The sequence below is a fragment of the Ascidiella aspersa genome, chromosome 2, assembly GCF_963924565.1.
Source record: "Ascidiella aspersa chromosome 2, kaAscAspe10.2, whole genome shotgun sequence".
NCBI lineage: Eukaryota > Metazoa > Chordata > Ascidiacea > Phlebobranchia > Ascidiidae > Ascidiella > Ascidiella aspersa.
Genome location: NC_139448.1, coordinates 3,548,891 through 3,561,286, shown reverse-complemented (window position 1 = coordinate 3,561,286; position 12,396 = coordinate 3,548,891). Strand labels below are relative to the sequence as shown.

The 12,396-nt window shown below is 38.7% G+C and overlaps 1 protein-coding gene across 1 annotated transcript in view; it reads right to left on the bottom strand.

Annotated features, from left to right (window-relative positions):
• LOC146163169 (MAM and LDL-receptor class A domain-containing protein 1-like) overlaps positions 1–8,698 on the bottom strand; it is a 29,373-nt gene extending 20,675 nt beyond the window's left edge. Inside the window, exons 1-6 of the mRNA XM_083382944.1 lie at positions 8,384–8,698; positions 5,057–5,333; positions 3,409–3,572; positions 2,468–2,520; positions 797–893; positions 278–395 (exon numbers count right to left, since the gene is read on the bottom strand). Coding sequence (XP_083239070.1) covers positions 278–395; positions 797–893; positions 2,468–2,520; positions 3,409–3,572; positions 5,057–5,333; positions 8,384–8,444 — 770 coding nt within the window. The 5' untranslated portion in view covers positions 8,445–8,698. The remainder of the gene's footprint in view (positions 1–277; positions 396–796; positions 894–2,467; positions 2,521–3,408; positions 3,573–5,056; positions 5,334–8,383) is intronic.
• Positions 8,699–12,396: the final 3,698 nt, after the last annotated feature.

Genomic DNA, 12,396 nt, shown 5'->3' with positions numbered 1-12,396 from the left:
AATGTGTTCAACCAATTCCTAGAACATTTACCAATAAAGCCTTTAAAATATAATCCTTAAAATGATATTTTCAATGTTTTAAGTGTTCCGTGAGAAAAATTTACTTTAGTAAGAGAAGAAATTATCTTGTTTGACAAAATAAGAATTACTGGAACAGGTTTTTAAGAAAATATTTTTAGGAAAAATAAATTAAAAAAAAAGCGCAAATGTACTTCAAAAATTTCCACAGCAAAACATTGAGAAAAACACAAAAATTATTTTTTTATTATTCTCTTACCCTTTGCCGTCCTTGATTGCAATGTACGAGATCTCCGATGACCTTGGCACGAATCTTATGCAAGTGTGGTTTGCGTAAATCTGCATGGCGCTCTTGATGACGTCAAGCTGTGTGCGGTCTGCAGAAGAAACAAAACTCAATTAACAGACGTTTTTGAAGTACTTTTAGTAATTAAGACCTAAAAATAGGCGAAACTGTACAGAGCTGTGGCGTTACAGCGCAAATTTTCAGTCCAAAATGTATTTGTTTGTATAAGTTTACTCTACATTTTAGCGGAGAAATCTTACGCCTAATAGTAATGATCTTGGTTGATAGCTGTATTAGACATATTTAAAAACTGAAATCAAGTGACACTTAAATAATTAAATGCAATTTGTCAACAGTGCCACTTGATTTTAGTGCCTGGTAATATTTATCATTTTTACACAAACACAGTACTTCAGATATTTTTTTTAGCCCCAATTTTGAAGGACTGCTCTATTTTTCGATGTTACAGTGTTACAAACTATGCAAACTCACTGTATCTTGACGAGATCTTGTATGGAATCGGCACCAAGCCTCGGTATCTGCCACGGAATGACTTGGGCCATTTGTCACTGCTCGCTGCGTTTCGGTTCTGAGAAAAAGTAACAATATTAAAACTATTTCAACGTAAAAAAACAGATGATAGTGGAAGTTTCCAGCATTAAAGTCAAGTTTTGCTGTTCTTTATTAAATGCTATATTTATCCTTTTTAGTTGTAGTGTGATGTTATAATAACACTTTCGAGCCAATAAGTGACGTCATTGTGCAGTTTAAGCGAAATGAGTGACGTCATACTACAGTTGAGGCAAACTAGTGATGTCACGACCAAACATTGAGCCAGATTGGTAAAGTTAAAATAAAATTTGAGCCAAGATATGAGGTTAAGGCCTTGCATGGTAAAAATCAGGGGGATGGACAGACAGGGAGACTTGCGTGCGGAAAAACACTCTGGCGCTTTGCTCGCATTTCACGAAACGTAAGGAACGAGGCCAAGAAATAATCGGCATCCGGTGTTCGGCAGGAATCCAGCAAATTTAATCGAGCTGCAAAAATGCAGCCGCCGCATGGAAATAGTCGATCAGTGAATAAACCGTTGGTTTTAGGCCAACTTTATTCAAAACACTAAAATGGGTAAAAATGCGCTAACGACCAGAAATGTATATGAGAGAATCTTTTTCGAAATGTTTTAAACTCGAATTAAAAAAGAAAAGGTTATTTACTGAAATTCTGTTACTGATATAAATTGCTTTGAACAAGGATTTTTAAGCACCTTTATTTTAAGACAACAGTAGCCAATTTCTGCAAAAATATCAGCGTTTTTCTGGAGATTAACTGCACCCGGCACTCCTGACGTTCTAATCAGCTGCGAACCCGATCGGCCTAAAACGTCAGGAGCTCTTGGCGCGATTTTATGAGCGCATGTCAAGCGCGATGACGTCAAAGACGATAAAATTGACGTCACAACAGAGTTTGACGTAATCATTGGAATTCTGAAAAGCGCCGCACGAAAAATGGGCTTCATAAGAGGACTCAGGTACGTGGTAATACTGGTTTTGGCCTTATTACCATAAAACAAGCCTTTTCCCGAGTATTTAATCTAATATATATGGTTTCTTTGAAAGCGGGTATTTTTCTTTGTCGCGACCAGGACCAAAAAGTATTAGTCAGTCATTAGCAGAGCTTATAAGCTTTTAAGTGGAGTGCTAATGGGTAATTAGCAACCATTAGTGGTAATATAGTGGTAGGATGATAACGCAAAAGCTTTCCCAGTATAAACAAACCCTAGTTAAACCGTGTAATTAGCAACGTGCATTCTTGGAATCCTTTAAGGGGCGTTGTCAGTCAACTAGGATAAGGCTTAGATTTACGTAGAATGAGTATGAAAGCCCAAGCAGGAATTGGGCGCATTTTGTGAAGATAACGGTGGCAGGTTGTAGTTGGATAAAGTATTTATTTATGCTGTTCGCTAAATGCTACCTACACTTCTGTATAAGTATTGATAGTCATTCTATGTCTAACAACAACCTGAAACGTTCAAAATGCTTCCTACTTCTGTTTGGGCTTTGGTGTTCATTCTAGGGCCAACTGCAGTTTCCAACCATCATGCTCTAAATATTCAGATAATATAGTTTTACAAATCCGACTAAACAAGAAAAAGTTACTTACCCTCCTGTTAAGCACCCTAATATCTCCTTCGACAACTCCGGTGAGGTTGACATCTGAAAGTCACAAAAACAGCAAGGATTTAGTGAGAAAAAATGCACCAAAACGTCAAAAAAATTGAGCTAGACATACAGCCATAACTAGACGTTTCTACAAACAAATATTGCTGCGAAATACTTAGTAATGCGGTTTATCTGAGTTTACGGCGTCAGTTTCAGTATAGAAGACACACTTTCCCGAAACTTAAACGCGGTACTCGGTAGAGCGACAAACCATCTGTTCCATGTCGGCTAAGCAGAACAGCACGCCACTGGCAATTAGTTAGCATTAAGGTTCTTCGAACAGGCCTTCCCCCATATTTAAAGACCCTTTCAACAGAGCCTTCGACCAGAAGCGAAACAGACATTGTACGGACACGCCCGACCAAAACGGCGATATAATTACACGAATTTGGACGCCATTTTCGGTCTTAATTACTCGCCAGAGCCTAATCACTGGCAGCTGAATGATCGAAGACCGGAGTTCTAAAAAACTGCGACGCAAAAGGACAACGAAACTAAATTCCGTCGAATTCCAAATGTTTTAATGGAAACCATGACAGGAAGCGTTCGCCTTTTATGATTTTATTAATTGCAAGGTTTGTTCGGACTTTTTCAGTTGCTTTTGTCAGGAAACTAACATTGTCATAAAATATTAATTAATATTTACTTTGCTATACTTAGTTGGTTTAGTCAAACGATAAAAGGTAGCGAACTAAAAGTTGAAAAAATTCAAGCAACTTTCATATTTAGAAATACTTTAATGAAAAAAAAATGAATCAATGTTTTCTTAAAAGGACGAATGCATTTTTATATTAAAACCAGTTCTGAACTTGATAAAACTGGATTGGAATTTAAAAACTACGTGAAAAGTTTAACCGAAAGCTTTTTTCCTCCACAACTTACGGTGGTTAATCCCGGAGATGGTCGTGAAGGTCCCCATAGACTCCCGGAGGCTTTTCTTCCGGAGGACCTCCTCGTAGTAGTTGGGATCTGTTCCCGGAGGAGTCTCCATCACGTCTATGACAGATTTCACCTTCTTCTCTTCTTCACGGAAGTCAGTGATGGCTCTGGGAAGAAAAGGAGGAACAAGTAGAGTTTTGTGGTTGGTTTGCACTCAACAAAAGACACGAATGGTAGAGTAGAGTGGGTATACGTCTAACTTCTCTGAAAGAGGTGGGTAATCTACAGCCCGCCAATGCAACATGTTTTACCAAATTCCAGTTCTCATATATTTTATGATTATGAAGATTCAGCAAACATTTTTTTGCGATTTTAGGTAATAATATTGGTAAATTTTTAACCATGTTATTCAACTGGAAAAAAATAAATATTTCTCCGCCATTCTTGGAATTATAATTATCAGAGTTGAAATCAATTTCCACAAACGAGGTAATTTCGCAAAAAAAGCGAAAGACAAGAAACAAAATTCACGAGAACAGCTGCCCTAAAGCCGAAACCGAAAAAAACGCTCTTAAAATTGTGAATTTCGATTTATAAAGAACCGAAAAAACGATAGCGTCTTTGCACCGGGGTTATGAGAATTTCGACGGGTCGAGGTTTTTTGCATGAAAATCCGATTAAATTCTCGCGATTATTTCTCTCAACTAGTCAATTCACGAACTCGAGACAAACATTGAGCCGCGCTTGACAGGTTTCGTAACGAGACGCCGCGTTTTGTTTTGCAACTTTCCTTTTGTTTCAAAAAGCCAAATCGCATTACGAGCTAAGTCGTCTTTGAGCCGGTGCCATGTAAAAATCGGCTCTTTTCTAGCCTAAAGATAGCGCGATGGAAGATTAACCGAGCACGCTTTTGTGCAGCCAAAAAAAATCCCGAGTTATTTTGGCACCGCACGATTTAGCTTCAAAGCCATATACGATTAATGTCGTCTGATAGACTTCATCTTGGCGTTAAGTTTTTTCCCAAGGCAGTTTGCTCACTTTTCTACCAATTTTAACGTTGTACCCTGTAAAGTTTTTCACACACATACGTGTACAACAACTGTGATCAAGTCTATTTAAAGTCGTTTTTTGATCAACGATATAATGGATTGCATGTCATAGTACACCGTAAATCTTCAACAATCTAACTGAATCAGTCAATATATTACGAATATTCATGCAAGCCAGGCTAAAAAAACAACTAGCCTGCAGTAAGGTTCGAACTCAATTGATCGACTAACAATGAAACTCAAAGTCTAAAAACCCGATTAGTCTAATCCTGGTTTTACCCGGGTTTTTAAACTTTTATTGTTTATATACGGGTCAGCGGGACAGTGATCGACAAGCAGAAACCTTCTGCCAATGGTTTAAGTTTCTATAAAGAGACACCCTTTTAATTAATCGACTGTCTGTTAACGACTTACGGTACAAAAGTTATTTTTCAGCTACATTACAGGTCCATACATACATAGTGCAATCAGGTTGTACTGTAATTGAACAATTCAATGTAATGTGTCTTTATATAGTACCACCGGATTCGTCTATTTGTAAGTAGACAAATACGTCCATTTCCAAATTACATAGTCTACATTAGTGCTATCAAAAAACTTACCCTGTAAGATCGGTTTCCGAGTCCACTTCAGACGGGTCCAATGGGGGGTTATCGGGCAGGGGGGGCATCTCGGGTTGGTCGGTCGACTCGGGCCCCGGAGAACCCTGAGGGGCCAGGGTATTTCCCCTAGTGGGTAAGGAGTTTTTTCTTAGCTCCCAGTTTGCCATTTGTCTCGAGAGTGAGCCTGGTTTAATGATGAAGGCTTGTAAGTCGGCGCTGATGTTTTGGATCACTTGCTGAAGTCGATCACGGTCGCCCACTAGCGACCTGCCGTTTGCTGCAGAAAAAAATGATATGTTTTTTATTTTTGTTTAATTCGGAAATGTTAACTTTGCGAGGGTTGTCGGTGTTTGTATCGACAAAAAAACAAAAAAAAAAAACAAAAACAAAAATACGTTTTTAATTTTAATTCAGGAAAATTTAGATGTTTGTTGTACAAGCGATAGATATAAATTCGATTTCTATAGGGTTTTATTTTTTTGCTTTAAAAAAACAAACCGAAATAGATACATTTTATGGCAGTAAAAGTAAAACTTTCATTTACAAATACTTAAATCGCAAACAAAATCATAAAAATTGGAACACAATACACGCTTTTTAGTAATTTAAAAAAAAATACTAAAGCCCTAATTCGATATGTGTATATGGCTTCAGCATTTTCATTGGAAAGTTATTAAAGTTCATTATAAAAGGATTTAAAACAGGTTTTCCGAAAAACAATTGCAAGTCGCTCTAAAGAACTTCTAATTCGCTGCGCAATTACTCAAAAAACCTCAGTTCATCTACAAAAATGTCGACCTGCCAGTTTTTAAAGCCAATCTTCAAAACTTGGTCAAAACAACCGAAGCCTAATGCGAGAAAGAATGCAATATTCAAGCGCCAATGTCGAACTTGTGCAAAACGCCTTCATAACCAGCACTTGTATTTCAAGTCCTGCGGAAGGGATAATAACGTCGGTGCCGCTAAATGCATCTCAGGGCGCCTGGAGCTATGTTTGCAGCCGCGAGATGACTATCAAAAAAGACGATCTGCAATCTGATGGCTTCAACTTAAAACCACCGGCTCCGGGTGTTGTTTGTTTGTTCTCTCTATGGGCGAGACTTAAATTCGCTGTTTCGCTCGTTTCGCTACAGCGACTTAACCTTCGGGGTCGCGACGATGTGAAAAGCTTGAAACTCTTTAATGATGTACGCCTGTTTTTTATTTTATTTTACAAAAAATAGAAAAATAATTTTGCTTGCCTGGATATCAGTTTGGTTTTATCAGTGTTTACACTTAATTTTTTCGGATTTTAATTTTTGGTTTGATTTTTATGACAGTTGATGTTATAGTTAGACGTAGAATTGATAACAAAGCTCATAAAGAAGTAGGTAGCATTTTGTCAACCGTTTAAAAAAACCTAAATTATGGTCGTTTACCTTTAAATTAAAAATAAAGCCAAAACTGTTTGCCGAACCTTTACTTGTAAACTAACCTCGATTTAACTATAAGTAATTAATCAGAATCGTTTGTTTTTCACCATTCGAATTCAGGCAGATTATCTTATTCGAACCAAATTGTTTACCCTTTTAAAAAATGAAAACCTAAAAACTGGTAATCACTGGTGTAACAAAAAACACGTCCGGCTTAAAATAAATCCACTGTTGGAGTTTTACAGAAAAAAAAACACGTTTTTAATCCGTTTTTTTCGTAGAAACGTAAAGGTTAGGGGGAAGGAATCAGACAAATGTACATCAGGTCAAAAGTTGGCCGCTGCCCAACCGGATGGACAACGTGACGCGGTAATACACGAACGTGGGATTGCGGAAGGCATGGCGCTCGATCTGAAAATATCTCGGCGGGAATTCGGGATTTGAATTCCGGCTAAAAGTAAATTGCTCGAAGTTCGAATTTACCAAAAATATAGTTCTTTAAAGTTTTATTACAGTTTAAAAATTCGGTTTTAAACTTATATGCCTAAATTAACCATTTTTAAGTTTAAAGTTTTCAGATTTACCTAAATAAGGCAATCTTCACCGAAACTTTGAAAACAAATTTGGATTTAAATAAATTTGGACACTGCGGTCGTTTTTTAAATTTTAACCGTATTTCAACATCACCCTTAAACCAAGCACTATTCAGATTTTAAAACTGACATAAGCGAAACAAGATGCGAGGCCAAAAAAACACAAAAACTAATCAATCTGCTTCAAAATTTTTAACCCAGCACAGCCTCCGGTCACCCGGGTTTAGAATTGCTTCGTCCCGTGCAATTAGTCAAGGCTTGCTGTTGTGAAAATAAATCGACGTGGCCAACTATTGCAAACAAACGGATGCACTATGTCGTCATTAAGGCCATCGACATACGTCACGATTGGCGACACGCCCGAGAAGGAACAGACTTAATCAGAAGTTTGAACAGAAAATAAAGGATTTGCCTTGGAATCGAAATTTGTCCAAAATAAATTATACTTAAAAATTCACTAAAAAAATCTTAGAGAATAAAATTCACTAAAAAAATCTAGAGAATAAAATTCACTAAAACACAGAGAAGTGTGTTTTCATGGGATTTTCACATGTCCGGAATGAAATTTAAATCGCCTGAAAATCTATAAGGAATAGCGTTTCAGACGAATTCGCGGACCGCCTTGAGCATTCCAAAGCGTATCTCATTTCCCAATTAAATGTGAAAAATACCTGTAAAAAACAGAAAATGTGTTGCGTTGTATTGTTACAGGACCAAAATAAGGTAAAATTGAGCCGCACGCGAAATTCGCGCACCGCCTTCAGCATTTTGAAAAGCGTCTCTTCGTGTCTGGCGCGGCGCTGAAACGTGTAATTTCGCGAGCGCTATCATCGTGATTCGAAGTCGAGCAACGAAGTAAGTTTCGAGAATCAAGAAGCGACGCCGACGGTGAACGCTTTATGGCAGATGCTCAGTCTGCATTAAGGCACTCTTAATCGCGCTTCGAGCTGGAATTTTTTTGCCACTCTCTCGAGATCGCGCGTTTTCCGCCAAACGCTTGTGACGCGGTCGCGGCGATAATCGCGCCACGAACGCCGCGTCGCCTATTGTGACGTTTGCAATCGGCTGCGGAATCCTAAGCGCTTCAAGAACTTAAGAAATCGCTTTCAATCCTCGAGAAGATGACTCGAAATCTGCTGGGCGTTTAACCCGCACAATGAGCCCAGTTACACGAGCGCCGATGGATTAAGAGCTAATTCCCTTTCGCCGTAATCTGATCGCGCCAAAACCGGCGATTTTCGTGGCAGTCGTTTGCGGCGGTAAGCCCGGCGGCAGCGGCGAAAATAAGCCGCCAGAAATTGCGGGCTTTCTGCGGTACCCACCTGCTCCAAAAGCCGCCAAGCAGAGGATTGTTGCGCACAGAGAAAATCGCATCTCGGTCATCGTGCGTTTCGCCGCGGTACGGTAAGCGATGTTTCGCGGCAGTACGGAAGCGGTAATTTCGCAGAGGTCCGGAAACTGAGGTTTAAAACGAACTTCCGCTTCTTTTGGTTTCTTCTTTAGAACGTAATTCCGCTTTTTTCTCTTAGATCTTTCAGGTTGTTGTTAAGATGCAACTCGATATTATAATCTCGTTGTTTAAGCGGCCAAGGCTGTTGTTTTATTGGGAGAAGACCGGCTTCTTTGTTTCTTGGCCCGAAAAATAAATAATAAAAATCTAGAGTTGCCTAAGAGAAGGACAACTACGTCGTTGTTCAGAATCTGAAAAAGGTTAGCAAATATATACATATATTTACACATGAAAAAATATATTTATTCGTGCAGAAACATGAAAATAAAAGCCGCCTCACAGGGCAAACTTTACAACTGTATCAAATTACAAGCTAGCATTTGATTAAATCCCAAACAATAAACCAGGCAGCACTCGATATCCTATATATTTTATAAATGTAAAGCCTTCGCAAATTGCATTAAACTAAAATGAAGAATAAACTGTAAAGTTTGACTGCATAACAGTGCCTTTAACCTACGCAAACGTTTCAGATGGAAATATCAAGAGACACCATCTTACAATTAAGATAAACTTTAAACTGATGCGCTATTCACACCCGAGAAATTAAAATAGCCAAAGCACGATCTCGCATTTAACGACTTGGCATTTGCTTCTGCATATCTGACCCTGCTGCTACCATAACAGCCGCACGCACAGCTCACCAACGCTGTGTACGCTTTAATCAAGCCTGGCGCGCCTTTATAAAGAAGGCCCGGGCCGGCGAGAGAAAAAATGACTCCGGCACAGCCCCGGGCTACTGTTACGTCATAAGCGAACGCGAGAAGGCGCTCTCGCGTTTCACTTGCGCGCGTTTAGGCCTCCAGGAATCGACGCCGGGCGCAAATTGAACGTAGCAGTACGCAAATCTGCGCTTTAGCTTCTGACTCTGTTGCGCTTGAAACGTTCATACACAAGCGTGTGTACAACTTCAATCTTGTCCTACAGACGACGTACAGTAACCGACGATAACAGCATATATGTCATACTACACCGGGAGGGTTAACCGAAATCAGTCAAACTGATCAACAATGGCACCGTTGCCTGCTGCATTCATCCGTATGCACAACTTCATAGAGAAGGAGATCTACAGTTCCTTATTAGGTCAATAAAAGATGCATACACAATGTGCAACAAGTGCGATCTGGCCATTCTTACCAACGATAACAAAACATATCATTTTACACCAAGGATTATGATGCAAGACCAGGCTAGAGAAACAACAATAGCATGCGGTGAGGTTCGAATTTCGACCCCAGCCATAAAGCTACGATCAGGTCCTTCAAAGTCGTTCTAACCAAATATAACAACACCCATATCATAGTACACAGGGAGCCTTTAGGAGGCTAGATACAATTGCGATTGTGGACTTTCTTTAAGACTTACTGACCTACGATAACGGTAGGCATATCATAGCATACCGCGAGCACAACAAGGAGAGTTGATCAATTAAGGACTTCGTGCAAGCGAGGCCAGGTTAGAACAACAACTATCTTGGAGTGAGGTTCGAACCCACGACCTTGGCCAAACCGGGACCGTCGCTCTATACCATCTGCGTCAAAGCATTTAAAAAAAAGTATTAGGCAAAATGAGCTAGCATTCCGCAATGATTATTTGTCAATCCCACGCCTGTCATGCTTTACTGAACGACCAGAAACCACTAAAGCGAATAAAATTCAATTAAATCTTTAATATTAACATTGAAATTTCTCAACAGTCGTATTAAATTTGATGTAAAAGTGCTCATGGTAAAATTGAAGTTTCTTAAAAAAATAAATGAATAGGATTAAAGCCTTAATGTTTAAATTGAAAAAACTCAGCCGAAAATTCAAATCATAAAGGGTTAAGCTGGAATCCCTTACATATCGAAGATATGCAAAAATATGCACACCAAAAACATGCTGACGATAACGGCAGCTTTAATAAGTTCATCAGCGTACACGGACCGAAAGAGAAACGGCCTTGATGTTATAAAAAAGCAGCCCAAAAATTCAAATAGAAAAGGGTTAAGCTGTGATCCCTCACTTATCAAAAAAATGCAAAATTATGCACAGACGAATTGATGGCAAAAGTCGACCGCTTCTACAAGTTCATCAGCGCACACAGACCGAAAGAGAAACAACACGTAAGCGCACGTTAATCAGCAGAAGCAACTTAGTCGCCGTGACAAAACAAGTTAGTGCAAATATGGCAGGCGCCAATGCGGTTTAAGCGGGTGAAGACGCCAAAAAAGGCCCGGCTTTTGGGTTTTGCATGCGACTGCGGAAGAACGGAAGCTCTGACTTTTATAACGAGCAGAGAAATCAGCCCTCTTGTCATCAGACGCCGCGTTTTGAGCGTGATTGATTGATTGATGGTATTTTGGTGGTAATCTCGACAGTCGCCTGGGCCTGATGCTATTTGGAACCTGTGCTGTTTTGGCAGGTTGTTTTTTTTTGCGAGTTTTTACAACCTTACGTAACATGTTAAAAATATCGCGTTTACAGCATTATACCGGCGCCGGGCGAGACGAGCATTGTGATTCAAGATTGCAAAACAATGCGTGTGATTGTGCTGTCACAGTTGCCAAACGCGCCGAGCGAAATGGCGGGTTTGGAATAATTGAACGCCTCAAATTTGCTTCCCTTTGATATGTTTGCGAAGCAATTTGCTACAAATGCAATGAAAGTTATAGCCCATAGGAAATATATATGCAATGGTGTTACACTGTTGGTATTTGAGTTATTTCTGTATAGGCATGATTATTATAACTGCTTTAATGTTTTTCCAAAAAAAATGCGATTTTTTTTTAAATTTTTTTTTTCAAAACAGGATTGGTTTGTGAACTAAAAGTGTCGAAGTAAAAAGAAGTTAAGAATTATAAAAGAAAAAAACACAGAAATTTGGGTAAAAATGTCAGAAAAAGGAGTGCATTGAATCGCTAAAATTGGAAGACCGACAATTTTTCTGAAATAATTTCAAATTTCAAAATAACAACAGTATTAGATAAAAGGGTTTCTTTGGTAACTTCACGCGATTGTCTGTGTGTATATTTTCCGCTGTTGCAAAAACACGGATTTCCGAAGTTGCTATCACGAATTATGAATTACAAATTGCACACATCGCGCGAATATTCGCAGGCAGGATGTTGTACGTCCACCTTATACGAACATCCTTTTATTTGTGCTAATGCCAACGCATTTCCGCTGAACTTGACAATGTTGTAAACAATATTCGGGGAAATTAAACCGAAGTGTGACGTTATTTTGCCACTCAAGGGAGTAAGGGACTTTTACTGCTTATCGTCATATGGTCATGTTAAAAATTGTCACAACAAAAGTCAAGTTTATATCGTCACATATTAATGTTAAAAAAGTCACAACAAAACCAAGTTTCTATTGAAATACGACCTATATTTAGAGCAGGAGTTCTTCAACTGGGGTCTGTGGACCCCTTCGGGTATTTGGACCACTTTGGAGGTCGATGAAGGCCTAATTGAAACATAGAGTGTATAATTTTAAATGTAACGACCTTTTTTAAAAGGAAATATAAGGAAAAGAGATTTAATAAAAACTAAAAAAAAGTCTTATTTAGACTACGTCTCAGCTTAATATTTTCAAATAAGTTTAGGATGCTTCAAACTTTACCGTTTTTATTCCCACGCCCTTTGTTACATTTTGTATAATGATTATCAGCTCAAGAACCGCTATTCAACCGTCTTTCTTTTTTCAGCGAAGTCCTTTGTCACCTTTACCATGAATTTAGTCATTTGAAATGAGCGCATTAAAAACGAGCTGACCCCTTATTAAAACCACGCTATGTAATAGATTTTATTAATAAACTTATATAGCTAATATGATCACATAT